This window comes from Colletotrichum aenigma (genome assembly GCF_013390185.1).
Source record: "Colletotrichum aenigma strain Cg56 chromosome Unknown KSG_Cg56_contig04, whole genome shotgun sequence".
Taxonomy (NCBI): domain Eukaryota; kingdom Fungi; phylum Ascomycota; class Sordariomycetes; order Glomerellales; family Glomerellaceae; genus Colletotrichum; species Colletotrichum aenigma.
This window is the reverse complement of record NW_023500910.1, coordinates 1,439,634-1,467,246: the sequence shown is the minus strand read 5'-3', so window position 1 is coordinate 1,467,246 and position 27,613 is coordinate 1,439,634. Positions and strand designations below refer to the sequence as shown.

The 27,613-nt window shown below is 52.7% G+C and overlaps 1 protein-coding gene across 1 annotated transcript; it reads left to right on the top strand.

The window, feature by feature from the left end:
• Positions 1 to 22,121: 22,121 nt before the first annotated feature.
• CGCA056_v006271 (Protein-ribulosamine 3-kinase) lies at positions 22,122 to 23,361 on the top strand (the record flags this gene model as incomplete). The annotated part of the gene is made up of 4 exons (XM_037321522.1): positions 22,122 to 22,203; positions 22,283 to 22,981; positions 23,071 to 23,197; positions 23,268 to 23,361. 4 exons carry the CDS (start codon positions 22,122 to 22,124, stop codon positions 23,359 to 23,361), a joined length of 1,002 nt encoding a protein of 333 aa, XP_037179981.1.
• Between the last annotated feature and the right edge of the window lie 4,252 nt (positions 23,362 to 27,613).

The following is a 27,613-nucleotide window of genomic DNA, read 5'->3' as shown; positions in this document are numbered from 1 at the left end:
ACCTTAATAGCATGTTCGATATAGGCGAGGAAGCTAGGAGGTGTCTCTAGTTTAGCTATTTCATCTTTAACATCATCCTTAAGTCCTTAGTAAAAGGCAAAAACTTTGCTTTTGTCAGTTATATAGAGTCTTACAGCTAATCGCCTAAACTCTGCGGCGTAGAGCGTAGCTGACTTAGTTTGTTGTAGGTGGGATAGGTCTCGCTCAGCCTGTCTTTATTTATTAGGGTTAAGGAAGAGAGATTCTAGGGCCTTAACATAGCCTGTGAAGCTGAAGAAGATGTCCTTAACTTCTTAGCTGTATTTTTCGACAGGGTTGTCAAGCTATTCCTGTTGAAGGGGTTTGAACCAGGCAAGGGCTTATCCCCAAAGGAAGGTGGCTGCATATATAACGCGTTTGGTGTTATTCTGGAAGGTGTTTATGTGGAAGGCCTGGTAGGTTCGAACTTATACCAGGTGCCCTTTAAGTTATCCTAGGGTCCTGTCGAAAGTGGAAGGCGTGTTAAGCTTGAGGCGTTCTCATCCTTCGACTAGGGCGGATATAACGTTAGCGGCAGCTTGGAGGGTGGCGACTTCTTTCTCCAGATCCTGGTTCTTGCGGGCTTGTTCCTGGAGTTCGCTAAGGGCCGCGGCGTTCTGGTTGAACATTTCGCGTATTACCTTGAAGTTGCTGTTAGTCTTATTAAGCTGGCACTTAAGTTCTTCAGTGTCGTCCTCGCTGTCTGAGTCGTCCTTCATCTTCTGGTCTCCTAGTTCCTAGGCTAGGTTTTAGGTGGCTCATCCTCCTGAAGTGGACGAGGATCCCAGGGTAGGCAACTTAACAGAGGCGCGGGAAGATATTATCGTTCGTTACTGTTAGTAGGAATCAATAGTCAACTTACTGAACAGGAGCAATCAAAGTGTTACAGTCAGCTATCTGACAGTAGGGTCTGCTAACAGAAGCTGGGGATTGATACGCTCTAACAGTACACTAGGTCGTGGTCGTAGGTCGTAGTTCGTAGGCTGTAGTAGATTAGTTCTTCAGAGGCTAAGGTGATCAGTCTTAGACTCAATAAGTGATTCGCAGTGAAGGTAAGCTGAGAGTATCTGTGAGGATGAATACTAAGTTGATTGCTGAAGAGCTATAGAAGTCTGACCATAAGCCAGGCTCAGGGTTATTATATATAAGTCTAATTCTGAACATGTTCCTTTATACCTTAGGTCGATCTGGATCATTCCGATCCAGAATGATCGTTTGGCCCCCAAGTTGTGTTGGATCATATTGATCCAATATGATCGTTATCTTATCATCACGTGACTTGGACCATAGTTCTTCCGTTACCGAGTGAGTTCCTGTTGTTCCCGTGATCCTGCAGTACAAATGTCCTGTCCTAGCCGCCCGACGCCCAAGTGGGTCGGTCAACTGTTATCCATGCATAACGGGTCGTAACAGTTAACTACCTATTAAAACGGGACCCTTCAGCCTTAGATTAAATAGATCGCTATAGCTAAACCCCTCTTTCTATCGCAGCTAGAAGAGGTTACACTAAGGTTATAAAGTCCCTCTTAGCTATAAATAATATTAATATTAACTCTATAGATAATTTTAGCTAGACGCCCTTATAGTGGGCTAGAAGACATAGCTATACTGAGATCTTATATCTTCTACTCAAAAGTAGAAATAAGCGAGGTATAACTATCACTAGACAACGATCAAATGATACTAGAAGTCAGCACAAGACCTTATGATCCATTAGCCCGATCTTATAATATTTACACTTTTAGCATCTTAGAGGATTCCACTTATTTTCGTTATTCAGTTTGTACTTGCGAGGATTTCATCATTTGCCAAGACTGCTTTAACTGTGGCGGCAGTTGTCTCAAGGAATCGCATGTACTAATTCCAAGGGAAAAGGTAGGGTGATATAGGTGCGCCCACTGTGGAAAAAGTGTTTTGAATCAGCTAGAGAAAATAGCTTATCACACCATCCGAAGGTTATCGCGTGACTTCTGTGCATAACTAGTCATCGAGATGGAACAGCGTTTCTACTTACCAAATGAATTCGGGGACTTGGCCGAATGTCTTCGCCGTCGGAAGCGCTCCGTAACTTAGAAGAATCAACAAGTCACTTCACGCAAGACCTAATTGCGAGATGTATTGTATACGTACGAACGTTGCTGAAACAGTGAATAATAGAATTTGGCGCCCGTATTGAGGATATGTAGGGAGCCCAATCTGCAGTCATGGGGGGCATAGCAATTTAGGACGGCCTCATCAATCTTCAGGATGGGCCAGTTGACTGAAACCACCAACCCGTTTTCCAAAGGATATGTCGAGGGCCTCTTGGAGGGCAGAACAGGTCCCTCATCACCGAAGCGCTGCGACACTCCGAGAGGCCATATTTTCACGGTCAGAATTTCAAAGCCAAACTTCCTCGTCTCCAACTTAGACACAGAGCATTTGTCTTACAAGATCCTAATTCTACCGCACAACCCTGAAACGCTCCGCGTTAGCAATGGTAAGTTGGTAACAGTCTACCTGAGATCGCCTGCAGGTGGCACCTTCACACAAAGCGCAACCATCTAGCAAACAAACGGGTCTTCGGAGTGCGAAATTCAATTACTTTTCCAATGCAACCTCTGGTGCAACGCAACCACCAACTGAATTCAAGTCACAAACCATGCCGAGGCCATGCCGGCTTCGTCGTGGGCGAGAGCGTTCTGCCACAGCGTGCATAAGGCGATGTAGCAGGGCAGCGGGCGGACAGTATCCAAATCCTCTCAGTATAGTTGTGCATCCTCCGCTGCGACGACAGATCGCCGCCTCACTAACAATCGGTGGAGCTGGGGAGGATGCTATATGTCTTGCTTTAGCCCTGATCTAGGCTTGCCTGTCATCTGATCCCTGCCATCTGATCCAATCCCGCCGAGCCGAGTTCTCGTCCCGATCTGAACGCTGCGACGAAACTGGGGTCCAGGCAACGCGGAGCCGCCAGGACCCTGATCATGAGTCTAACAGCGGCTTGGCGGGGGAGACATCTGACGGCGCCACCTCTTCTGCGGGGAAAGAAGTCTTTCTCTATGGAGCGGCGCGCTTAGCGACGGGACGGGACGCCCACCAAATGCAAGCCCCACGGGAGCCGTGCAAGCCTCGGCCTTCCGACTTGAGCGACGTCAAGTTGTTGGTATAGATATGTGACTTCGGCGCAGCTTGTTTCCAATCGACCCGCTAGTAACAGTGGCTGAAGCCGCCGTAGCCACTTCTGGGTTTCAACCCCCCCGTGAAGTAAACTAATGTACCTAAAAGTTCTCCCCATGATTGGAAAATGGCCAGGATGCCAATCGACGTCATCCACTCTGTTTTCAGAGCGTGGGGTCACACGCCTGTCCAGCAGCTGGTTTTAAGTGGAGCCCAAGGTGAGGCAAGATGGCTGACAAGCACCTCGAGTGTGCAACTCTGTTGGTCGACAGCATTGAGCCGGCCCCCGCCTGCACGCGTAGTGCCGCTTACAGTGTCGCCAGTATTGTCCCACGGCTGTTGCAATGACAGGTGTAATCTGTAAGGAAAGTGCGATACAAACTTGGTCGATAGACACCAAAGTTGCTAGTAAGATACATCGATTGAGGCGATGCACCTGCCATGAGACCACTATATTTGTATGTGCCAAAAGGTACTAATCATCGGGACCTCGCATAGTGTGTAAACCATGTTGGGCTTCTTGCTAACGTGGTAGCATTGCTAAGTGCGGTGTGTTCTCGTCATCTGGAATGTCACTTTAGGCTCTTTAATGTAGCTCTTAGCGTAGGTTTAGGGAAGAAACTTCGTCTTTACCGGTATAGGCTTCCTGAAGAAACGCCGACTTTGAATACCGTGTAATTCACCCGCAGCTAATTACCAAATAAGCAACGCTGATTGGGGCGCATGCATTTGCTATCAGCAGTGGGGTGCGGGGCAATCTAAGCGCTGGGGACCGATTACGATCGCAGGTATGACGACCGTATTAGTGGGGTTACGTAGGACTCCATGCTTAATAATATGTGTTCCGCACCTCTTAAGCTGAAAAAGGGGTTCCAAGGCGGGTCGTCCGGCTCTGGACCATACCAGGCCATACCTCATCCGGTTAGCTTCACTTGACACTGGGTCTCATGTTCCCCATTTCAGCCTGTATTCATTCTAGGAGGTTGCCTTGGCAGCTGCGCAGTACTTCGGGAGGTCAGCAACAACCCGCTTCGCGTCACCATCTTCCCGAAGGACGATTCAATTAATGTCGTGCTAACCATCCACTGAGATCACCAACCTACTATGGTGGTAGTGGTAAGTTTAACTACACTGTCTGGTATTGTGGAGGATGTTGACCCACAACAGGCCTTAAGTTATAACTTTAACTGGCTGAAATTGTGTTCGAGGGTGAGAAGTACCATAGCTTAGATAAGCGTGGCTGCACGGCTATAAGTGACCTGACAGGGTGTATTTACTTTTGCCTGATACCGCAGTAACCGCTGTTAATGTAAAGCCCAGCTTCATCAGCCCTAATTCGCTTTGACCTATTCCTGCCGTGGCGCCGTGTAGCGACCCAACTACCAATAAACAGGTAGCAGAATACGACGACGACCAGAGCTGCAGCGGCCAGCGGCCCTACTATGGAGAACACAGTGAAGCCATAGGACGCCGACTAGAAGGCTGCGCTGTCTTAGAGGGCCTCCGTGGCAAGACCGACCTGCATGCCGTCAGCACGACAGCGATGTAGACGGTCGAGCTGGCCAGCAGCGCAAAGTTATCCTAGAAGAACGAGCCGTACTGGTTCCAGCGAGACATATAGCTGCAGAGCAGCGTCTTCCAGCAGAAGTAGATCTTGTTAAGCTGGCTGAGGTGGAGCTTGCTATAGTGGAAACGTGGGTTGATCGAAGGGTAGATAGGCGACGTGGCTAACAGCTCCTGGACGGCCGCCCTCTATGCTGGCCACTGTACCTCTTCAGGCACGAGGTGCGCCTCCTTTGCAATGTGAAAGTCGCTTTTATGCGCTACGAGGGCTGCATACGAGTAGAGGAAGCCGAGAGCGCGTTTCCGCCGACCGCCATAACTACACAGGTCTCCGTTATAGACAGGCACCGTAAATCAGCGGAGGAATCGCTCCCAGAAGCGCAGCTCAAGGAGGAAGCGCAACAGCAGCTTGATGAAGATGCGGTCAGTCGTCCACACAAGGTGCAGGTCCATCTTCTCAGTGATCGTGATCTTGCGGTTGAGCAGGCGCTGATGGTGGAGCGGACGTGGTGGCATAGGCCGAGTCCAGCTTACTGGTATTTTCCGAGTCAGCCCTGTCCGCGTAAACCCTCGCCAGAGAACGATCAAGAGCGTCTACAAGACATACGTGAACGTCCTTCACGTCCAGAAGGTAGACAAGAAGAGAATGGGCGTTGATCCCTCCACTCTTGAGATTGACGGCGAAGAGGATGCGAGCGGCAATAACATTGAGGAGACTCGCAAGATCAGCCCCGAAGAGGAGGACAAGATCAGGAGTACCGCTGCCAGGGCCGACATCTACGACCTCCTTTCCCGCTCGCTCGCCCCCTCTATCTACGAGATGGACGATGTCAAGAAGGGAATTCTTCTCCAGCTTTTCGGAGGCACCAACAAGACGTTCCAAAAGGGTGGCAGCCCCAAGTACAGAGGAGACATCAACGTCCTGCTCTGCGGTGACCCATCCACGTCAAAGTTTCAGCTGCTCGCTTACGTGCCAAGGTTTGCCCCTCGCGGTGTCTACACCAGTGGAAAGGGTTCTTCCGCTGTCGGTCTGACTGCGTATGTTACGCGAAACCCCGAGACCCGCCAGCTCGTCCTCGAGTCCGGTGCTCTCGTTCTCTCAGACGGCGGTGTCTGCTGTATTGATGAGTTCGACAAAATGTCAGAAGCAACCCGCTGTCCTCCACGAAGTCATGGAACAGCAGACGGTGTCCGTGGCCAAGGCCGGCATCATCACTACCCTGAACGCCCGGACGAGTATCCTGGCTTCCGCCAACCCCATTGGCAGTCGTTACAACGCTGATCTGCCCGTCCCTCAAAACATCGACCTGCCTCCTATCACCAAGCGGCCGTCTGGTGTTGGAAGGGAGATGGGGCCAGAATATTGACGGCGGGTCTAAGGCACTTGACGAAATGAGCCCGAGACGTCCAGGCAAGCAAGACGAGGGGACTCATCGTGCAGTCATCGCACGTAGAGCTAGACTCAATGCATACCGGTGCCGTTCAATTTGACCTCTCTCATTCTGATCATTCTGGTCGGTCACAGACGTCCCGCTCTCCTGGTTTTCAGTTAATACAATTCATCCTAACATAGGGGCCCGAAATGAAGAGAATATTCAGACCTCAAGCGAAACCGGCTGGAGAGGAGGCACCTGGGTCGTCCGCAATACCTTGACTTGGCAATAGCCTGGGATGAGATTATGGCGGGATCAACGCTAGGCAGCAACGTAAGAAAACTGCTTGCATCGTCCGCAAGGACAAGGACGCGATTCAGGACAAGCAGGGAAGTTGAGCAACAATGTTGTGGTGGAAGTTTTGGGAGGAAAGGTAGATGGTACGAAGAAGCGACGTCGAATGGTGGGCGCGGCGACGTATTTATGGGCGGTGGCCATTGGGCGGGACAGGGGTGCAGGGCAAAGCGGCGAGGGCGCCATGCCCGAACGGGCGTGCCGCCAAACCCGGAGGGGAAAGCAGCGACTTCGCTATTACTTTATAAAGTATATATACTTACTAAATTTAATTACCTAAGAAAGTTAGTTAAGTTAATACTTCTATATAATAAATATGAAATATATATTAATAACTTTAAGAAAGATTTAAATAGTATAGTTACTCTAAATATTTAATAGGGTATATAGAATAACTTAGAGATAATAGTTACTCTATTTCTAGGACTATTTAATAGAGTTAAAATTATTATAAAATACCTTAGTAATAATAGTATTATATTTCTTATAGAAAGTTATTTTAGAGGTAATTAAACTTAGAACTAGTTAGGCCTAAAAGACTTAGATAAGTATCTAAAAAAATACATTTCCTTTATTAATAAACTTTTATTCTATTACTCTAAGAAAGTTATAACATATAGTTCAATAGACCTAAGTAAATATTACTCTATAATTTATTATAAGGGTAATATTTTAAATACTATACTAAGTAGACCATTTTATAAGGTGTATATACTTATTAGTAATATCTTTAAACTTAAATATCTAAGACTTTTCTAGCTTAGGTTCAGCTAACTAGATTATAATAGTATCTTATAAAGTTTTTATATATTTCTAAACAGTTTTAGACTTTATATATTATATCTTATGGGTTTAATTGTATAGTTTAAGATGTTTTTTATACTTTAGATTAATTAGAAAAGGAGCAGTAACATTAGAAATATCTAGTCTATTGGAGTAAATAAGGTCCTAGACTTAGTAAAAAGTCATAACAAAGTATAGTTCACTATATCATTTGGGCTAGTTAAGGCAAATAACTAGTTTTGTTTTATTACAGAGATTTACTATCTCTAAGGCTACAGTTGAGAGGTCTATAGTTAACTTGAATTAATAACTATAGGTGTCTAAGAATAGAAGGAATAAAAGAGAGTTAGATACTTTATTATTAGAAGTATAAGTATTATGTACTTCTTACTCTACTATTTATACTATAGTTATAGAAGGTATTAGTTACTTCAGTAACTAATCTACAGTCTCTTCAGCAGTTACTCTAGCTATAATAAGGATATTCCTTATAGCTAAAGAATGTTCTAGGTACTGCATTATTAATGCAGTAACCTTATTTCTTACTTAATCTTCTAACTGCTTACGCAGCACTTATGCGTAAGCATTCTAGCTAGTTCTGTGCTTATAAAGCATAGAATATTCTAGTATATTGACTAGGTCTATATAAGGAGCTAGTTGATATCCTCTCTTTAGAAAAAGTTCCTTAAGCAAAAACATTCATTAATTAAATACACTCTTTACTTAAATATCCTCTTATTCAGAAAGTGAAGTTAGTTCTAAATCTACCTTATTAGGTAATATATACTAAATATACTAAATATACCTATTTCCACCTGAGCCCTCTAACATTTATATACTTAGTATTTAATAGTAGGAGTACTAATTTATTTAAAAAGAGCTAAACTTATAACTATTATAAGCCTAAGTATAGGAATAAAGGTCTTTTTTTATTATAGGTGTCTGATCTAAGTCTCTCTGAGACACTTGAGCCGAGGGGATTTATCCCTGAGGCATATTACGTGCTTCCTCACGTGACCTGTTAAATGCGCGCCTTAGTAAAGCTATTCAGCCTCACGCAACATAATAAGTATAAAATACCATATGAATTATTTTTAAAACTAGAATTAACTATTTAATAATTTTATAAATAAGGAAATTAATTTTACAACCTTATAAATTACTAATATATAGTTCTTAATATTAATAGGGCCATCTAAATTAATATAATTATCCCAGTAGAATTAGAGATTATAACTATAAATAGAATCCATTATAAATATCCCTAACTATACCTATACTAAGTATATTTCTCATTAGTAATTATTCCACCTTTAAAATATACATAAGGGCAGTTTTAATTCCAAGAGTTACTTCTGGCTATTCATACTTAATAATTAGTGTAAGGATATTAGCTGAATGCCTAGACTGGGTTCGACGTAGGACACCCCCCTCCGCGCTACGGCGAACGCGCCTTAGTCCCAAGGGTCTCGGCCTGCCTTAGCGACGCCGTGTGCCGAGGGCCCTGGTTCAACCTCAACGGCCGCGATGTCCTCTCAGCAGCAGGCGTGGAAGAGGCTAGAAATGCGCCGACATCGCAGGCCTAATGATGTCTCGTTGATGCGTCGCGGTAGGAGCGTGACGGCACAACCATGCCCGCCCGGGTCGCTCAACTGATATGTGAGCGCCATGCCGACGACGCGCGTGCCGTCCTCTCATCACGATGGGTCCGGGATGTTGTTGAGGAAGCACGGCATACCAGCTTGGCGATGGGCGTCGTGCCCTCGCCTATTGACACCACCATCGTCATTGTTCTCCCCCTCCTCCCCTGGAGTAATAACGCCAGCCGAAATCCAGATTCACAGGGACCAAACCAAGGTCGCGGATCGGGTGTGGCTGCCGCTCCTTTTTTTTCCCTGGCGGTCAATCATGCAAACACTTTCATCATCGTACATTGGCGCCGCATGCCATCCCGTCGACGGCACTCTAGACCCCGAGATCGTCAGTAGCGCGTCGCTCACGCCCCCAGAACCACACCCACCCCAGTCTTGGCGGGTAAAATTAGCGTTCCTCCCTTTTGGGGCTTCAGGTCTGCGGTGCCGGCGGGAGTGTCCTGGGGTGAGAGGATGAGGAGGAGGGGGGTGAGGGAGAAGCGACGTCTGTGTAGGGTATCGTGAGAATGTAGAGGGCCCGAACCGGACGGGGGAGGTGTTTTCGACTGCTATTGCTTTATCGAGGGAATAATACCGGCTAGTAGGGCGCCTAGCGCGTTTGTCGATTTAAGGCCAGAACAAGCTCACATTGCGTTGTATCAAGATATTGACACACCCCGGAAGAAGAGATCCATATGCCGCCCAGTAAGGGAAAGCCCTCACAGCCGAGCATCATTTCTTTTCGGCGCGTGCGCGAATAATTCGGCGTCCCGTAAGGTTTGTCATCGGCGAGTTGGGCTCTCGACCATCGGAGGAAGTCGAACACGGCATTCCGCTGGCCAAGGGACATGGAGAGGGAGGGCTCGTAAATTGGTGAGCCTTTCAGATGAACAGCCGGGTAATGCGATGACAAGCATCTCGGCTGGGGCCGGAACACCGAAGGGCTCACGACGTGCTGATTGGAGGCCAACTTCGTTCGTCATGCAATAGGTCATAGTCTGGTCCTTGAACTGTCAAGAACTCCTTCGTCTATATGGCCTGTCACGGCTCGGCCTAGACGAGAGGGTGCACCATATTAAAGGGGGGGCGAGCAACTGGCTCAACCGTTTCGAAAATGGTTACACCATCGTCTAAAAATAAGAAAACTGGAGTTATGCGTCGGTTGAAGTGCCAACGAACGCACACTGCTGACGGCCAGCCCCTGCCAGACTAATCAACCAGCTAACCTTGGAGACAAGAGGCGCAGACAAGGTTAGGCAGAGGAGCGCCAAGAAGAATGTGAGAGGAGACCCAATAGAGCCGCACGCCGGAGATCCAGCGGACTGCACAGAAACCTTCCCTCCTCGGCCTTCTATGTAATGAAATGCGGAGAATGGCGGTTCGTCGGAGCGGGCCTAAGAAAATGCCTCGAACACGCCCAGTGGACAGGAAACCTGACAACCTCTCAGAAATACCACCTCACTACATTCTAGACCGTCGTCGAACCTCGTTAAGATCCCGGGGCATAAGAGTTGAGTTGAGCGCGCAGCCCATTCAGAATGTAGCGGCCCCCTCGGGGCAGCAATTAGCATGGGTGTCCCTAGTGCTGGGAAAGACAAAAAGGAAAAAAAAAAAGTTCCAATATGGCGGGCCCCGGCTTGCAGTGTTCCCCCCGAGCACCCCTCTCCCTGTAAGGATCCTACGCTGGGCGGGCTGACAGACTGCTGAGGGTTCGAGTTAAGGATCGGCGATGTCAAATGGGGGAAGAAGGAGAAGTAAGAGCCAAGGGCACGCGGCGAGCGCTGCGGGCCCGAGAGAACCTCTGGAGTGATGGGGCGAGAGGGAGGCGAATTCGCCAATTTCTCGATGCCAGCTACCCGGAGTGGGAGGAGGCGATTATCGTAATGGGGACGCATAAACAATTAAATAAAAAAGAGTGGCTCTAGTATCCAGTAGGAGTATAAGCCGAACAGAATGTCAATGATAAACCCCTAAAGGGGGAGATACAGGCTAATTTAACACTTGGACAGAATAACGACGAAGAGGCGATTGCAGTATAGGGAAAGACGTGCGGCGAACAGATGGGCGGCTACATAGAGTAGCTCGTCGAAACATGAGACGGTCAGCTGTTGGGAGGGAGCGATTGGTTCAAGATAAATCGATGGCAGCAGTAAAACACGTCGTGACCCTGGACTGTTGGCCTATAGCGAGGGCGTTAGGTCGATGCCTAGCATTGGGTGATGAGCAACTCTGATCGCGATCGCAAATCTCTGTGTAGCGGGATCAAACGTCAGGTGCGCGGTAGCGAGCGGCTGTGTGTGTGTATGCGACTTGGGGCATGATTTTCTTCAAAGGGATGAACGAACGCTAGCAAGCGGACAGAAGAAAGAAAAGCCTACGCCCTGTCAGCCAGTGCGAGGGGAAGAAACGTGCGGCTAACGCAAGAGCGCAGGGCCGGTAAGAGGAGAAACAGGAAAAGGCTGCCAATGGGCAAGATGGTTAAGTGGGAGAAAGGGCGTCGATCGAGATGTTGCGAAAGAGGAGGAAAGTTGGGAACATTGGCATGTCATCGAGATCCCGAAAACTGGGAACAATGGCTCCGGCCGCATAACGAACGGATATAAGCATCAGCAGAAAGAGGGTAACAAAAAAAAAAAAAAAAGGTATGGGATTTCACCTTTAGCGTTTCAATTGTGTTTCGTTTCTTGATGACGGCTGGGAGGACTAGGGTTGGACGGTTTAAACGAGCGGGAGTTTCTTTTCTGCCTTTTTTTTTTTTTTTTTTTTTTTTCTTTTTTTTTTTTCGGTCTCGTACCCTGAGCAGAGGCAGAAAAAAGGGGGGTGAGTGCGGAAAAGTCTGAGACGCCATTGAAGTTCCAAACCCACGGTGACTTTGTGCGATGTCGATGTTTAAAATGCCGATGTCGCCGATGGTTTGTCGATGTCGCCGGTGGGTTGTCGATGGCCACCAGGGGAAGTGGAGGGGGCAGAAAAAGGCCCTCCGCCGATGCGAGGCCTCGCGACGAACCGAAGGGGGTGCCTGTGAGAGAACCCCGGAGATGGGTTTTACTAGGCCCCAACTGAACTAACTGGATGCGTTCCTGAGCCTCGCTGCTTTTAGCCTGAGCCGAGCCTGAGTGACAGGGAGTTGTGGCTAGTGGCTAGTGGCTCGGCGTGGTATAAATCAGCCACCCTTGCACAAAATTCGCCGTAATCCACCGTATCGTGGTAACGGTATCGTGGTAACGGTATCATGAAATGGCACCACCCTTTACACCGACGGATACCTTCGTGTTCCGGGCCCGTTCCATTGCGTCGGCGTAGTCAGGCTGTGCCTGCAGTAATCGAGACCTTGCTTACCTTCATATATGGGAATGCACTCATTGCAACCATGGTATCTTTGACCGGCCTCGCACCGTTCGAGGTGCGGGATAATTCAATTTCATGCTCAAAAACCGCCGACACAATCGATATTTCCCACCTTGTTTCTTCTTCGCCAGCTGGAGAGGACCGGGCCACTCGTCGGGTGGAATCAAGCGCGTCAAAACTTGACTGACGAAGTGCCACCCATGCAATCCATGCCATGCAGGACTCTCAGCGCCGAGCAGGATGGTCGCACAGCATACAGATACATCTACGTGTACCGAATCCGCTCACCGGCCAAACATGTCGGCAGATTCGAAGGCTCTGCGGGGTCGGCGACCGTGGAAAGTGCAATTGACAGCGGTTGGTGCCTACCAGACCTTACCGTACCTACCTACCTAGGTATACTGAATGATTTGCCTGCTGCTCGCTCCTCCTCTCGGGACTCCCCTAACACCTTCGCCTGAGTCGAGATCTGCTCGCTGATCGCGAAGCAATTACCACTACAGGCACCCAAAACTTCAGATTGTCTTCCAGTCTTCCCCTCGCCATGGTTCTCCTAACGCCTTTCCTCGACCTCAGCTACGACAAGGCCGATGCCGACCACTCCGTGCACCGCATCGTCTCCGCCGCCAAGCCCGACTGGACTCCAGACCATGGTTCGATCAGCATTTCCCGCGTGACCGGAGGCGTAAACAACATCGTCATCAAGGCATCGTGAGCTACCTGCGGAGTCCTTTATTACCCTATTAGGCTGTCTCAAGAGTCATCAGGAGTCTGTCTCGCGAGTACATGCATTCCACACGGCTAAGATATGGCTACCACATGGTAACCACGTGGGAACTCATAAGACAGCTCCCGTGACTCCCAAGACACCTTTTGAACAAAGAAACTAACTCGGAATGTAACTAGATACAAACCCCATGACAGCACCAAGTCGACAGTGACACCAACGCCCATCCTGATACGCGCCTATGGCTCTGGTAGCGATGTTCTCGTCGATCGCGATCGTGAGGTGCACAGCCATGAGCTCTTGTCACGAACTCAGCTGTCTCCCCCGTTGCTGGCCCGGTTCCAGAACGGCCTGGTCTACGAATTTACCATTGGCAACGTCGCCCAGCCAGAAGACCTGCGAAGGCCACAAGTCGCCAGGGCAATTGCGCAGAAAATGGCCGAATGGCACGTCGCCGTACCCATCGCATCCGGCCCAGCCCCTGGCGAAGCCAAAACCACCGACCCGATGACCGTGGATGCCCAGGCGTGGGCTGACATCTGGTCTCTGATGAGGAAGTGGGTCGACTTGACTCCCGAGGAAGCAGACAATCCCAGGTATACGCGATCGAATCTGCAGGACGAATTGCGCCAGCTGGAGGCCAGACTGGCGCCCCCCAGTTCCAAGCAAGTATGGCATGTCCATCTCATCATGACAGCCAGAACGAACTCGTTGACATGCATTTAGCACTCGGGACCCCTCCAGGCATTCGAATCGGTCTTCTCCCACTGCGACCTCCTTTGCGGCAACATTGTCATCCTGCCCAAAGAGAACCCGTCCGACCCCGAGAGAGTCAGCTTCATCGACTACGAATACGCCATGCCCTGCCCTGCCGCCTTTGACATTGCCAACCACCTGTCCGAGTGGGCTGGGTTCGAATGCGACTATGCAAATCTGCCCACCGGTGCCGAGCGTCGGGCCTTTATCGAGGCGTATCTGGAAAGATGGGACACACTTGCCTCGAACGTCAAGCTCGGCGCAGGCAGGGATGGCATTGCGTCTCAACTTTTCGAAATGGTTGACAATTTCCGCGGTGCACCGGGATTCTTCTGGGGCATCTGGGGCTTTGTCAAGGCGGACAGGTCGGATGACGACGATGACGACTTTGATCACCGGGCCTACGCGGAGAAGCGCCTTGATGAGTACTTTGCCTGGAAAGACGAAACAGACGGCACAAGGGCGGCAGGAGGCGGGGATATCCACCCGAGAGAAAAGCGATGGGCGCAGGAGAGTTGAGATGGCTCGCTCGTTCAACAGTTGCGATACGATATCACAATGCTACACTTATCCCCCCGATCTGCCGAGTACTTGCCTGCTTGGCTGCCCTGCCATCGTTAAGCGCAACCCCATGAATACATGTAATGCACTCGACCAGTCCCGCCAGAAACCTTGCCGTCTGCTCTTCGTTCCCCACTGTCACCCTCAAACACCCCTCGCATCCCAGTTCTTCGCCCTTGTACCTCACCACGATCCCCTTGTTGCCCGCCAGGAGCATACACACCCTATAGGCCACATCGTTGCTCGGTCTACCCATCGTGTCGAGAATCTCCCACAGCAAGAAACAACCCGCCACTCCACCCCGAAGTCTTCCGACTCCAGGCACATGGGGCATGTCCCTCAGCAAGCGCGCCCGCTGCTCCGCCGTCCTCGCAACGTTGGCGCGCATGATGTCCAATCCGAACATGAGCGCCTCTCTCGCGAGCATCCCCGTCGGCCCGGGAATGTTGTACGGTCCGCTGGCGAGCATGAGCAGGCGTGCGATTGGGGCCGACGTGTAGGCGGCCCCCAGGCGTACCGCTGCCAAGCCGAATGCCTTGGAGAGGGACTGAAGAACAAGCAGGTTGGGGAATCCGGTGGCCCAGCGAGCCAGAGAAGGGCTCTCGTTTACAGCATCGGCAGCTTGGAAGTCGACATACGTTTCGTCAACCAGCACCACGCCATTCCACCCCGCAGACCCGAGGATCCGCGCCACATCTCCCCTCGCCACCGTCGTTCCTGTCGGGTTGTTCGGCGAACAGAGACAGACCATCTTGATGCTCTCGCCATCTCTGGCGAGGGCGTCCAGGATCCCGTCGATGTCCAGGGCGAACCCGTCGTCAACCAGGAGCGGCACCTCGACGATGCCCACGTCATTGATGTCTGCAGCCATTTCGTACATGAAGAATGTCGGCGGGCAGATTAAAATCTTGTCCCTGCCGGGAACGCAGAAGCACCGAACAGCCACATCGATGACGCCGCTGCCGCCGACACCGAGGTGGACGTTGTCGGGCGTCAAAGGTGTCAGTACTGGACCGCCTAAGGGACGAACTGAAGCCGGCCGATTGCGGAGGTTACAAAATAGTTGCTTGAGTTCCGTCTGATTGGGATCTGGGTATGTGGCGAGGGTCATGTCGGGCGCACCTTTCACAGAGCACCGGGTGTCGCCGACCACGTCGCTGCTGGCGACGTTTGGTGGCAGGGCTGGGCCATGAGGGTTCTCGTTGATGTCTAGAAAGGTCTTGCCGCAGCCTGGCTTGTGAATTCTTGAAGAAGTCGCCATGGTCAGTATACTTTATCTCTATCACTATATCACCAGCCAAACTTTGATGTAAGAAGGTCGGCCGCCTGACTCACTCTCGTGGACTCTTGTACGCCTTGAGTTTTAGAATATTCGGTCTGGCGCACGTTTCCAGGTTGAACGAGGCCATTTCGACCAGAGTCACGTTCAGCTGCAAACGCGGCAAAGGGGGGAAGAAATCGCAAATGGCAAATCTGCCGAGAAACACGAGGCTAATGGAGTTGCATATGAGTGCGGCGCGAGACAAGACGGACTTTCCTTCCCAGTACACGACCAGAGCTGCTGCCACTGTGAGGAGCCGCTCTCTTCGGTAACGTTAACCTCAGCCTGCTTCGTGCATGCGTATTGCACGTCATGTGCCCCCGTTCTTGAGGCAGGCAATCCCATGCTGCATATGTGCGTTGACCGGTCTGGCTTTGCCATGCCCAGTGGTGTCAACCAAGGCCTGCAGCTCCACTGAGAGATACCCCATGGTGTGCCGTGATGCGCTGCCACGGCTGGAGCCTGATTGAGTGAGCACAATCTCGAGCCTGCTGCATTCTATAATTGGAATGAATTGATCTATCGTTAACAGACCACATATGGCGTCTGGTGTGCAATCGTTAACAGACCACATATGGCGTCTGGTGTGCATCCAAGATGGCGTACAACACAGCGGCCTGAGAGTCTCCGGAATAGGCCCATACCAATAGGCAAAAGCACCCCAGCTGCCTGACCGACCTAGGTACTAGAAAGATACATCCTCGCCGACATCAAACCCGTTTTTGACGACAATAACCCCTTCTCGATGTACAAAAATTACGTCCTGGTTCCGCCTCATCTTGGTGATGAAGATGGGGTTCGACGCTCGCCAGACCGTCGGGATGAAAAAGTGCCGCCGATACGTGTCGACGGTCATGGTGCCGCTCAACTCAATGGAGCACACCCAGCCCTGCCTCGAGATGAAGACAAGGAATGACTGCTTGAACCTCCTCCCGGTGCCGATGATGCAGTCAACGTCCGGAATGCTGGCCACGTTACGACGGGGTGACCGTGGACGGTTGAAAGCCAGCGCCGTCGTAGGAGACGTTGCCGTCGGGAATGAATGGCTCCTTGGGCCCAGGTTCACCAGGGGGGCAAACTGCATGCTGGAGAGATCCAGCATGCAAATCTTTGTGATTTTCTGGGTCGGAGCAATGATCTGCAGCGACGCCTGGCTCAGCGGCATGCGCTGGATGTAGACCAGGTCTTCCAGGTCACTCGTGATGGAGACGGCGTCCGTGTCAGTCAATCGTCCCGTACTGACCTCCGGCTCAACAGCGCCGCCCGTCGGAAGAAGTGCCGGAACCGCCGGCGCAGAAGCATCGGAGAGTGCTACCTGCTTCAGGCTGGCCCAGCTGAATATCTTGAGGACATTGTCCTCAAAGTTTACCAGGTGGGCAGGTGAATGCCGGAACCACTTCCACGACTTGCGGTCCCCGCCTTGTATCCTGGCGATCCGCCGCTTGCTGCTTACGCACCACAACGAGTCCGATCTGTTGGACGACACAAGAACCTTGGTGCCGTCGGGATGAAGCAGAACCTGTGCGATGGAGGCGCCGCTCTCCAGCCGGTCTTCGAGCAGCGGTGTCGCGCTCCACTCCCGTCGCGGCCCCGTCTGAATCTGCATCACGTAGAATTTGCCCGCAGAGTCGGCGCTCACGGCAATCCTGGCGGAGAACAACCAGTCGATGCACGTCACGCTGGTGAAAGAACCGCGGTGCTGATAGAGCTGACGGGTCGTTTTCCCCGGGTTGTCCAGGTCGCACGTGTCGACCCAGCCATTGCTTCGACCGCAGAAGGCGATGGAACTCTCCTCGCAGCAATGGAGGCAGGTAATGGTAACCACATCCTCCGAGAACTCTTCCGGTTCCAGTTTGCGGGTCTGGTAGAGCGAGCCGCTGGGCTCGCTACCGGTCAAGTCGTTGTCTTGGGTCACGAGGGCAACGGGCTCCAGCACGTTGAGCTGCTTGGCGCCTATGCTGACAACTCGAAGACTGTCCCCCGCCAGGGCGAGGCACTTGATGGCCGAGTTTGAGCTGGGAACTCGCTGGAGAAGCTGAAGTGTGTCCAGGTCAAATATCCTGACGGCCCCTCTATCGTCACCACCGACGAGGGTCTTGCCGTTGGGCGACACGGCGATCTGGGCGACCTCCGCAAGCAGGGAGATCAGTGGCCTGCAGGTTGGAATATCAAAGATGGTGACTTCGCCGTCCCAGTATGAAACGGCGAGTTTCGGGACGGTGACGCTGGGGCTGAAAGCGACGCAGCAGATCATGTGGCCCGAGTCGCCATGCTTTTTGCCGCCACCTCGAATGCAGGGGCCCACGGGCCTTTGAGTTTCGAGAGACCAAAGTTGAACCGGTATGCCTCTGTATACGACCGCCATCATCCGGTGCTCCACCGATATCTTGGCAGAAGTCGGCATGGGAGGAGAACTGTTGGCTTTGGGGTCAACAGAGCGGTCGGCCCACGGGCATCGATGCACAAGCCCCCCAGTCTGGATGTCGTAGACGGACAAAACCTTGCTTCTAGACGCCACGGTCAACTGCGTCTGCTTCTCGTTGAATGCCATCGCCAATGTCTGGTCCACCAGGATTTCCAGCAAGCACGTGCCCCTGCTGACGTCCCACACATTGACGTGTCTCAGGCCAGCTGCGGCAATGATGTTCGAGGTCGCTCCAAACTCCACGACGCGCACAAACTCCCCGTGCAAGAACGAGGAGACCTCCTCACACGTCAAGGCATTGTAGATCTTGACCGTACTGTTGGCGTTGTTTGACAGTCCAACGGCGAAGCGCTGGTCCACGCTCGCGATGGCGGTGGGGTCCACGTCGTGGTAGGACATGGAACAAGTCCTGTCGTCCCACCCTGCGTCCCACGACCCCAGCAGCTTAATGCCGTCCTCTGCGTACCCAAAGGATTGGTAAATGGCCGACTCGCGCGGGCAGAATGGTGCCACGAGCGTGTTGATGACGTCGGGTTTGTTGACAAGATTGACGCCGAACTGGGTCACAATCCGACGCAAATCCGTGACCCACGAGTGCAAAGGGCCGGGAACGAGCGGGTAGTGCTTGCTCCTTCGCCCGAGGTAGTTCGACAGATGGCGTGACGTCCGCATCAGACAGTCCAAGTCGCCAAGCTGGGCAACGCATTCGATCCATGACAGGACGTGGGTGCGGAAAAGTTTCTCGAGAAGCGTAAACACGTTGTCGCTTCGGGACGAGCAACGACTCAAATGTTCGCTCCACCTCAAACAGATGTAATCGGCCATGGACGTCTTCCTGGTACCTGACGCCGAACTGATTCTTCGCCCCCTCTGCCAGCGCAGTTGATTGCTCACGAGATGTTCAAGACAGGCCGTCACGACCATTGCGTGCCCCTCTTTGAGATCGAAACGCATCTTGGAGTCATTCTCCTGGCCAAGGAGGAACGCCCGAGCCGTCTCGTGCACCAGGTGAACTCGCTGCTGCTTGTCAACGCCGAGGAATTGGCCGCAGACGTTCGGCAGCCTCGTCTTGAGATCATCTGCCAACGTCTCCTTGTTGCTGAGTTTGACAGCCTCGGTCATTTGTTCCAAACTCAAGGGATTGACGGCGCACAAGGCCCAGGTGATGATGTGCTTCGCAAGCACGTGGAACTTGGACCCGACCATTCTGCTCATGTTTTGTTTGTAGAGCACGTTCATCTCCTGCGGAATGTCGTCGAGTACCCTTTGAATCTCCTCGACGGTAACGGCATCGCTGAGCTGCTTCATGACCAGGGTGACCCAGAGAAAGCATCCCTGGGCTCGTTGCACAATCGTCTGCACCAGCCCTTGTCTTCTCCTTGGCTCGGTGACTGGGAGGTTTACCGACCAAGTCCGGACATATTTCTCGATGTCGGCCAGAGTATCTTCGATGGTAACTTCCTCGACTGTCCTTGGTTGCGGCAGCATGCTAAATTCGTTTTCCAGCGCCTGGCTCGGGCGGCTCGTGATGAACACTTTGAGGGGAACTTCCTCATCGATCTTTGAGAGCAACGCGAAGTACGTCTCCAGGTTGGCGCTGTCGCCCGCCTCGTCGAGCGCATCGATCACCCAATAATGTCTGCAAATGACTGTCAGTGTTTATACAATCTCCACGCATCGTGCCCCCAGGAGCAAAGCATCGATAAAACGTACGGTTTGCTGAATTTCTTTCGGAAGACGCAAGTGGTGTAGATGCTGTGCCAAATGGCCTTGGTATTGCGAACGTCGATCGATGGGCCTCGCTGCGAGAGTTGGTGGAGAGCCTCGCGGACCTGCGGGTTCACCTTGCTCATCTGCCAAGCCATGGACCGCAAGAATCCGCTGACTCCAGACTCAAGCCTGTTCCCTGCCTTGAAAAAGTGGAAGCAAGTTGGGTTATGGCTACGGCTGAGGTGTTCAATGACGTGACTTGCTAGGAAGGATTTCCCACAGGCCGGAGCACCTTTGAGCCAGAAATATCGAGGAGCTGGTTCAATCTGCCACTTTTCGAATTGAGGCTTGTCGGTGATCCAGGAACAGGAATTGCGGAGCTTCTTCTCCTGGAGCGAAGTGAGGGTGTCCTCGGCCAACAACTCGATCCTCAGGTAAATTCTGATTGCTTCGATTTGCTCGTCAAAGCTGACCTCTGACACGTCCAGAGAGACGGCGTCTTCGGAAGACCGTGCTGGGCTGGACGGTGGTCGTGGCACTGACTGCGGCCCTGGCTCGAGGGTCACTACTTGACCAGCGGTGCTCTTGATCTCCTCCATCGTGCTAGCGAGACGGTTCCTGAGAGACTTGTAATTTGAGTCTGAAGGGCTCGAGAATCGTACAATGTTCCTGTGGTTTGCATTGAGCACCTGTGGACGTTCTCCCGGGTATCCTGCACGTGGAGATGACGAAGCCTAGTCAGCGTTCAAAAGTCTGTCTTTGATCGTCCGGAAGGTTTGAAGCGCGAGCGAAACAATGTTGCAAAGGGTAAAAGGCAAGTGTACTTACCGAGAGTTGCAGAATCTGAGCTCACGATCAGACCTAGACCTGGCATAGGCAGTCCCTCGAAGAAGCTGTGCAGGCGGATGTCTTCGTAGAAAACGCGATACTCGTCATTCAACGTGCGAATGAGCTCAGATCCCGGCACTAGCCCTTCAACGACACGTCGTGAACCGAACGAGGCCTTGAGAATATTGTTGAGGACGTTGGCCATGTCAGCCCCACGGTGCGGCGTACCCAGGAAGAAGAAGGAATGGAAGCGACGGGCTATGTGCGAGAATTGAGGGTTATGGCGGGCCAAAATGCACGCCCGCTTCATCACGAGGCCGCCCATGCTGTGGCCGACAAGGACGATTCTGGTGCTCTCGTTCTTCATCGTGGGATTGTTCGCAATTTCCTCGATCAGAGACTGGCCAAAGGCGTGGACGTCAAGCGGATTGCGCATCACAGTAGCCCAGTCGGCATTGTAGCCAAAGGTGTGGATGCGGGCACCTTTGAAGCTTTCATCTTGCGGCAGCCAGGCTTTTGGCCAAAAGGTCGATGTATCGTTGTCCTTGCACCAGGTTGTGCAAGATCCTCCGCCCAGCCCATGGATGAATATGAACTCGGCAATGACTGGGCCGGACGCCGGTTCCCAGAGAGTGACAAGGCCATACTCGTTCTTAGACCTCTCGGGTTCTAATTCGGCGGATTCCCGTGATGTGCTGATGCTGGGAGTTGAAGGGTCTGTTGACCACGTAGAGCGCCCTGCCAGACGAGGTCGGGGCCGTCGTGTCAAATGGGAGAAGACTCTGGTGAGTTTGCTGGATCCGCTCCGTGAACGTTCGCTGTCCACCGATTTCTAGAGGGCGAATAAACAACTTAGCAACGAACTTTGGACCTCCCATTTCCGAAGGCAGCGTACGTGGAATGGGGCCTTACCGAATCCATGGTGATGTGGTTATGATTTGGATGTGGCACCATGACTTACCTAGGTAACGTAACGGCTGGGACACGCTGATTTGTAGCTCCCAGTGGAAACACGCCCAGCGCTCGCGCCACTGTTGAGCATGCTGCATTGGGTGTTGCCTGGTGCTGACGCCTTGCTTTCGAGGGCCCTCGTTGGAGACTGGACTCGGCACACGCACGGCATGAGCGCCACAGGCGCTTCACTGGTACGATACACCGATGGGAGGGGGGTGTGCCAAGGTGTATTGATGAGCGGGCGACAGAGCCCTGCCGAATGAGACTGGACAACAAGTCACCATCACAACATCGGAGTGGTGGGTGGTATGACAGGTCAACTTGACGACCCTGCCAGCGGGAATCAGGCTGTGGGCGACAGCGGGAATCAGGCTGTGGGCGCGCTCAGCTCGGTCACCGAAACCACTTCGGGGCGAAAATCGACACGAACGCTGTACAACCACGAAGTCTATGGAACATGCCCAGCCCACCAATTGAAGCTGGACCTCAGTATTCAGCCCATGTGCTTATAAATATGGGGGGAGATGTCCGCCAACCTTGGAATGGGAACTCGGTCTCAGCAACAGCCCCCCCATCTCGGTACCACCCTAACAACTAGGCACACTTCATCATGTCGGGAATTAGCCGAATGCCAAAGCCCCAGATACGGGACATGCTCCAGGTCGTGGTGGTAGACGATGCAGTGAAGGAAAGTCGGTAGAACCAAGTCCCGTCGTCCGCCGTTTGGTTGAGGCCGCTCCATATACACCAACCATACTGATCCGATCGCAGAATTCCCGCCTGGGTCGACTGTCGTCTCTGCTGAGGCGCACGGGGCCAGCTTCTGGACACAGACCGCTCGCATCGAAATCGAGTGGCCTGACAAGACGCGACATTGCTACTTCATGAAGGTGGCCACGGGAGATGTCGGGAAGGGAATGCTTCGTGGCGAGTTCCACGGCGTGAGTGCCCTGCACAAGCACGTCCCCGAAGGGATTCCTCGGGCAGTAGGTTGGGGTACCTACCGTTCCGACCCCGACACGCATTTCTACCTCTGCGACTTTGTCGACATGATTGAGGAGCTCCCCGATGTCGGCAAGTTCTGCGCGATGCTCGCCAAGCTTCACCACGACAGCATGAACTCGCCGGACGCGGCCGATTCTTTCGGTTTTGATGTCGTGACGTACGAAGGCAGGATGTACCAGGATGTGACCTGGTCAAAGTCGTGGGAGGAGTCGTACAAGCTTCAAATGCAGGCCTTCGCAGAACAAGAGCGCGAGTCGCAGGGGCCCAGCGAAGAGCTGGACGAATTGTTGCCGATTCTCATGGACAAGATCATTCCCCGCCTGTTACGGCCTCTGCAGACACACGGTCGCCAAATCAAGCCCGTCCTGATCCACGGTGACATCTGGTACGGAAACCTTGCCATCAACGCGGAGAATGGCGAGCCCCTGTTCTTCGACCCCTCGGTGATTTGGGGTCACAATGAGCGTAAGTTGTCTCCTCGTATTTCGTTTCGCCGCCTGAGAGAATGCAGCCGCCCAGAGTCCTCGACTGACGCGCTTCTTTTGATCAAACAGTGGATCTCGGAAACATGGGAACGCCTCGATACCGCATGGGGCGGCACTGGATGCAGGAATATCACAAGCACTTCCCAATCTCTGCGCCCGAAGAGGACTACGAAGACCGCAACGTGGTCTATGCCATGTAAGTCTCTGAAAGCCTAGGTTGGGGACTGGATCGCCCGCGACAACCGGTACTGGACTGACCATTTTAGGCATGGCCACCTGTGCGCTTCGACCCTGTATCCAGGCAATGACAACTTTCGGAAGATGTCAGTGTACACAAGGCTTCTTGTTGGAGTTTCGTGATTTACCCTGCTGACTGTTTGCGGTGCGACCAGGTTGATATCCGACATCAGGCGGCTGGCGGAGAAGTACCCCGAGGGCTACCAGGGAGAGTAGCTTCACTCTGGACCTGAGCGACACTCAGGCCGTGCCTCGCCAGTCTCCAGCGGCGACCATACTTCAATTCCAGGTAGTACATCAGGGCCGGGACTAGGCAAAGCAGGCCGAAAATTGTGAATGTCCAGCCAAAGCCGACACCGTCGATCATGTGTTGCAGTACAGCTACAAAGAGGCCGGAGAGCAAGCACCGCACCAGGTTTGATGATGCCTGCGCAGTAGCGGGAAAGTCTTGGTTGATGTCGACGAGGAGGGTGTTATTTATCTGCGAGTGTCAGCGACAGCAATCGAATAAGCGTTGCCAGGCTCACTCACATTGAAGCAGGTCTGTATTGACCAGCCGGCCAGAAACAACAGTGTTAGGGGGCCAGCCAGATGCTGTCCCGGTTCTGCGTGTCAGCCACCCGATGGCGAAGACTGCTTTGATATGCGCTAACATGAAAAACTCACAACCCTGTGATGAACAACCCAGCCATAAGCTATGACTGAAGAAACAGCTGTCATGGCCGGCCAGAAGACGCTCCTCATCCGCGCCTCTTCAATAGGGAATCGAAGTAGATCGTCCCCCGAGACTTTGTTGATGGACAACCCGTGAGCCCTCGCAACAAGTCGATAATCCCGGTCGATCCATTTGCTGGATACGAGAGTCGATATGATGGCACCGATGCCGAAGGGCAAGTAAATGAGACCGGCCTGCAGCTGACCAAGGCCATAGACGACCATGAAGGTGGTAGACAAGGATGCGTGGATACAGCTGTACACGGTGTAATGGACGCCGCCGGCGACTATGACGACTGCCGTGTCCTTACGGCGGAGTAACATCAGGCTCCGTAGTGGATTGGGATGATTCCTGGCTGACGGCTCGACATACAAAGTCAAGCCGCGGTCCTCGTGGCTCCAAGGACGCATGATTTTCCCGATTAACGGCTGTGAGTGGATTGCTGGCTTCATTCCGCCGTTGCCGACCAGTGCACGATTCGTCTCTGGGAGAATAAGAGCCATTGCAATCAGGCTGGATCCAGAGGCAATGACTAGGAACCAGAAGATCCATGGCCAGCCCGGCCCATTCGCCAGGGCGCCAGCAATGGCAGGAGCCACACTGGGCGCTGTGGTGATTCTGTCTCAGGGCATCATTAGTGAGCGGGCTGCTTGGAGGGTTCGACGGCTGGGCATTTCTGATCCAACTCACCCACACGAGATGATGCCGACATATGCTCCGCGTTCACTGGGAGCTGCAATGTCCGCAACGACACCGTATGCAATGGAGAATGTTCCTGTAGATGTTCTCGTCAGAACATTTCCCGCCATCAATATAGATCCCCAGCAGTCGGCGGTAGACCTACCAGAGATGGCCGCGCTTTGCAGCATGCGCAACACGAGAAGGGCGGCGAACGACCGCTGCAGGGCGATACCCACGTTTGAAGCGACATAGAGCGTCAGCAGGATGATGTACAGGGGCCGCCTCCCGTAGCTGTCGGCCGCATCCCCCACGATGGACGGGGCGATGCCGGAGACAACAAGATAGGCGGTGACGGTCGTGTTGATCAGCGAAATCGTCGAGTTGAGATCCCGGGCAATCGCCGTGATCGCGGGATAGTAGATGAAGCTGCTCGAGGTAGAAAACCAGCCGGCCAGCGCGATGAGGGCGACGATGGTCCAACGCTCCCTGGCTGTGAATAGCGAGTAGGCGATCTGCGGCGCTGGGGCGCCGTCGTCGAACGCTTCCGTTGCGTTGGCAGGTTTTGATTCATCCTCGAGGCTTTCTCGTTCAATTGCGTGAGCCGGTCCGTCAGAATTGATATGCGACGGCATTTGCGCTGAGATGATGCACCGTTCTAGGCGGTACGAGTTTCGGGCCAGGCGTCAAGCGAAGTTGAAGAAGAAGTTCAATGTGTCGAAGAAACGAATGCGTCCTCAGGTAAGGCGGTCATTGCACCGTGGTACAAGGCACCAAGCCGCGCCTCCTCTCCTTCCTGTTGACGCGGGCATAAGAACCCGATGCATGCAAAAAATGTTTGTTGCCAACCTGGAACCCATGTCGCACACCGACCAGAACCAAGGTAATCAGCAGCTCATGCACCAAGCCATTCATTGGTGGTCGCATTGTAGGCGGTCTATCACTTGGTTGGTACGTCCCACGGCGAGGGCCATCTTGCACCCTCGAAGGGCTTTCGCGTTGATGATGACTGTCCATGTCTGCTGCGGCGATGCGAGCACTGGGGGTAAAGGTGAAGGTGATCAAACTCGCGCCGCTTGTCCCTCGACCGTAGGCATAATGACTCCACCAGCATCACTCCGGGGTGTGACACTCTTGTCTGAAGTAAACTTGTACATCGCTCATACGTACTAAGTAAATCGCCATGGGATTGTTAAGGAATTGTGTTGATAGCCATTGCAATTAATATAGAGAAAGCGAAGAAGTTTACGGCGACCGTATTTGTCCAAAACTTCAAACGATTAACGCTATTCCGGAGCAACCGTTTCTAGCAGTCGTTATGCATAATCTGCACAAAACCCCAACTAGAGTATTGGCTGAAGTGTGGCTGAGCTTGCGCTGAGCCGAGCCTGAGCCGAGCCTGAGCAAGAGCGGCAAGCACGCTAATTCTAATTAGAGCAACCAACCACCCGTGGTAAAACCTAGAACCTGTGAGAGAGCTCTCTCGGAGGACGGACCATCGTCCATCGTCCAAGATTGGAGCGACGGGGAAGAGGGTTTGACAATAGTCGTGTAATTTGGGTTACGAGGGATAGACAGGGGCGATAGGAGAATAGGGGTTTGCGATCTCGCTGGTGCCGGCCTGGATGGAATTCTTCGTCTGATCACGATGCACTCGGAAGGCTATTCGATACGGGACTGGGAACTCGATGGGCAGCCTGAGTCTACCCTTCCCCCTCCTCCGTCCTCCCCCCATTCCCGCCCGCGCTGCCTACATCTTTCGCGCGCGACCGCAGTAGCGGCTGGCCTAAGGGTATCTCTATCGGCAGGCTAAGGCACGGCAGACTGGAGGCAAAGGCAGCCAGATCCCGTGGCCGCCCCCCAAGGGACGAGAGACTTTGACTTGACACGACACGCACTGACGGGGACAGGTGACTGATTATCTGATAACCCCATCCCTCCCGCAAGGGTCCTTCCTGATGAATGAAGGAGCCCGCGAACCTTGCCAAGCCCGAACCGCGATCCGGGCTAATGATTGGGCGCGCTGTCTCAACTTTGAGCGCAAGGTGCAGACTTAGTTAGTCCTCGACGGCATGCTAAGCTGAGCATGAGACGACACCCAAGGGGCCCAAGCCTTCCCCTCTCCTCGAAGGGTGGAGGGCACGCGGGGTTATGCACCATACCGAATGCGAATACTTCAGAATACAAGGAAGGGGGGAGAGGAGTATTCGGGCTCGGCACCGCACGGAGAAGGACACAGCGGGTCTCCTCGACGCGGACGGACTTATGGAGATAGCGGGTTAGGAGGACGGCATTTCGTACTGAACGGGTATCCCGGAGGTAGATAGGAGGATAATGGGGAGATACTGAATAGCTTCGTTCATTCCACTCGGCGCCAGGAGATAAACCTCGCCGTGCCTCCGATACACATCCCTCGCTGCTAGCTAGTCCCGCTCTACTCTGGGAAAGACGGAGCCGCTGGAGATGGTTAATAATCCTGAGGTATTGGTGCTGTACGCGGTATTGTTTTGCATGGTGTCTTGTTATTCCCGCCCGCCTCGGTTCCGCTTAGAAGAGAGCCCGGCGCCGCCTCGAACGCTGACAAAACCGACAGCGCACTGCATGCCTGTCTGCCTGCCCTGCCGAGGATGACTGTTTGATGCGTCCGGTGTTGTATTAGCGGGAAACGCATTCTGCAGTCGGGCCTGTCTCTTGCTGTACGCGGCCGCGGCAAGGGCTTATCATATCATGTTCACATCAGCAGCCGACAAAACACTCACACTGCGGCACGGTCAGAAGCGGACTAGTATAGCCAGCAGAGCTAGCCAGCAGCCAGCAGCGGCCGGTACGCGCAACGGGGCGGCAGGGGGCTCGGCGGGCTTGCTGCAGCCACAGCCACGGGCGTTTCGATGGTGAGAAAGATAGGGGGGGGGATGCTCTGTACTCCGTATGCCAATTGCAAATGTGAGGTGGAAGCAGTCGCATGGCAAGGGTTCGATATGG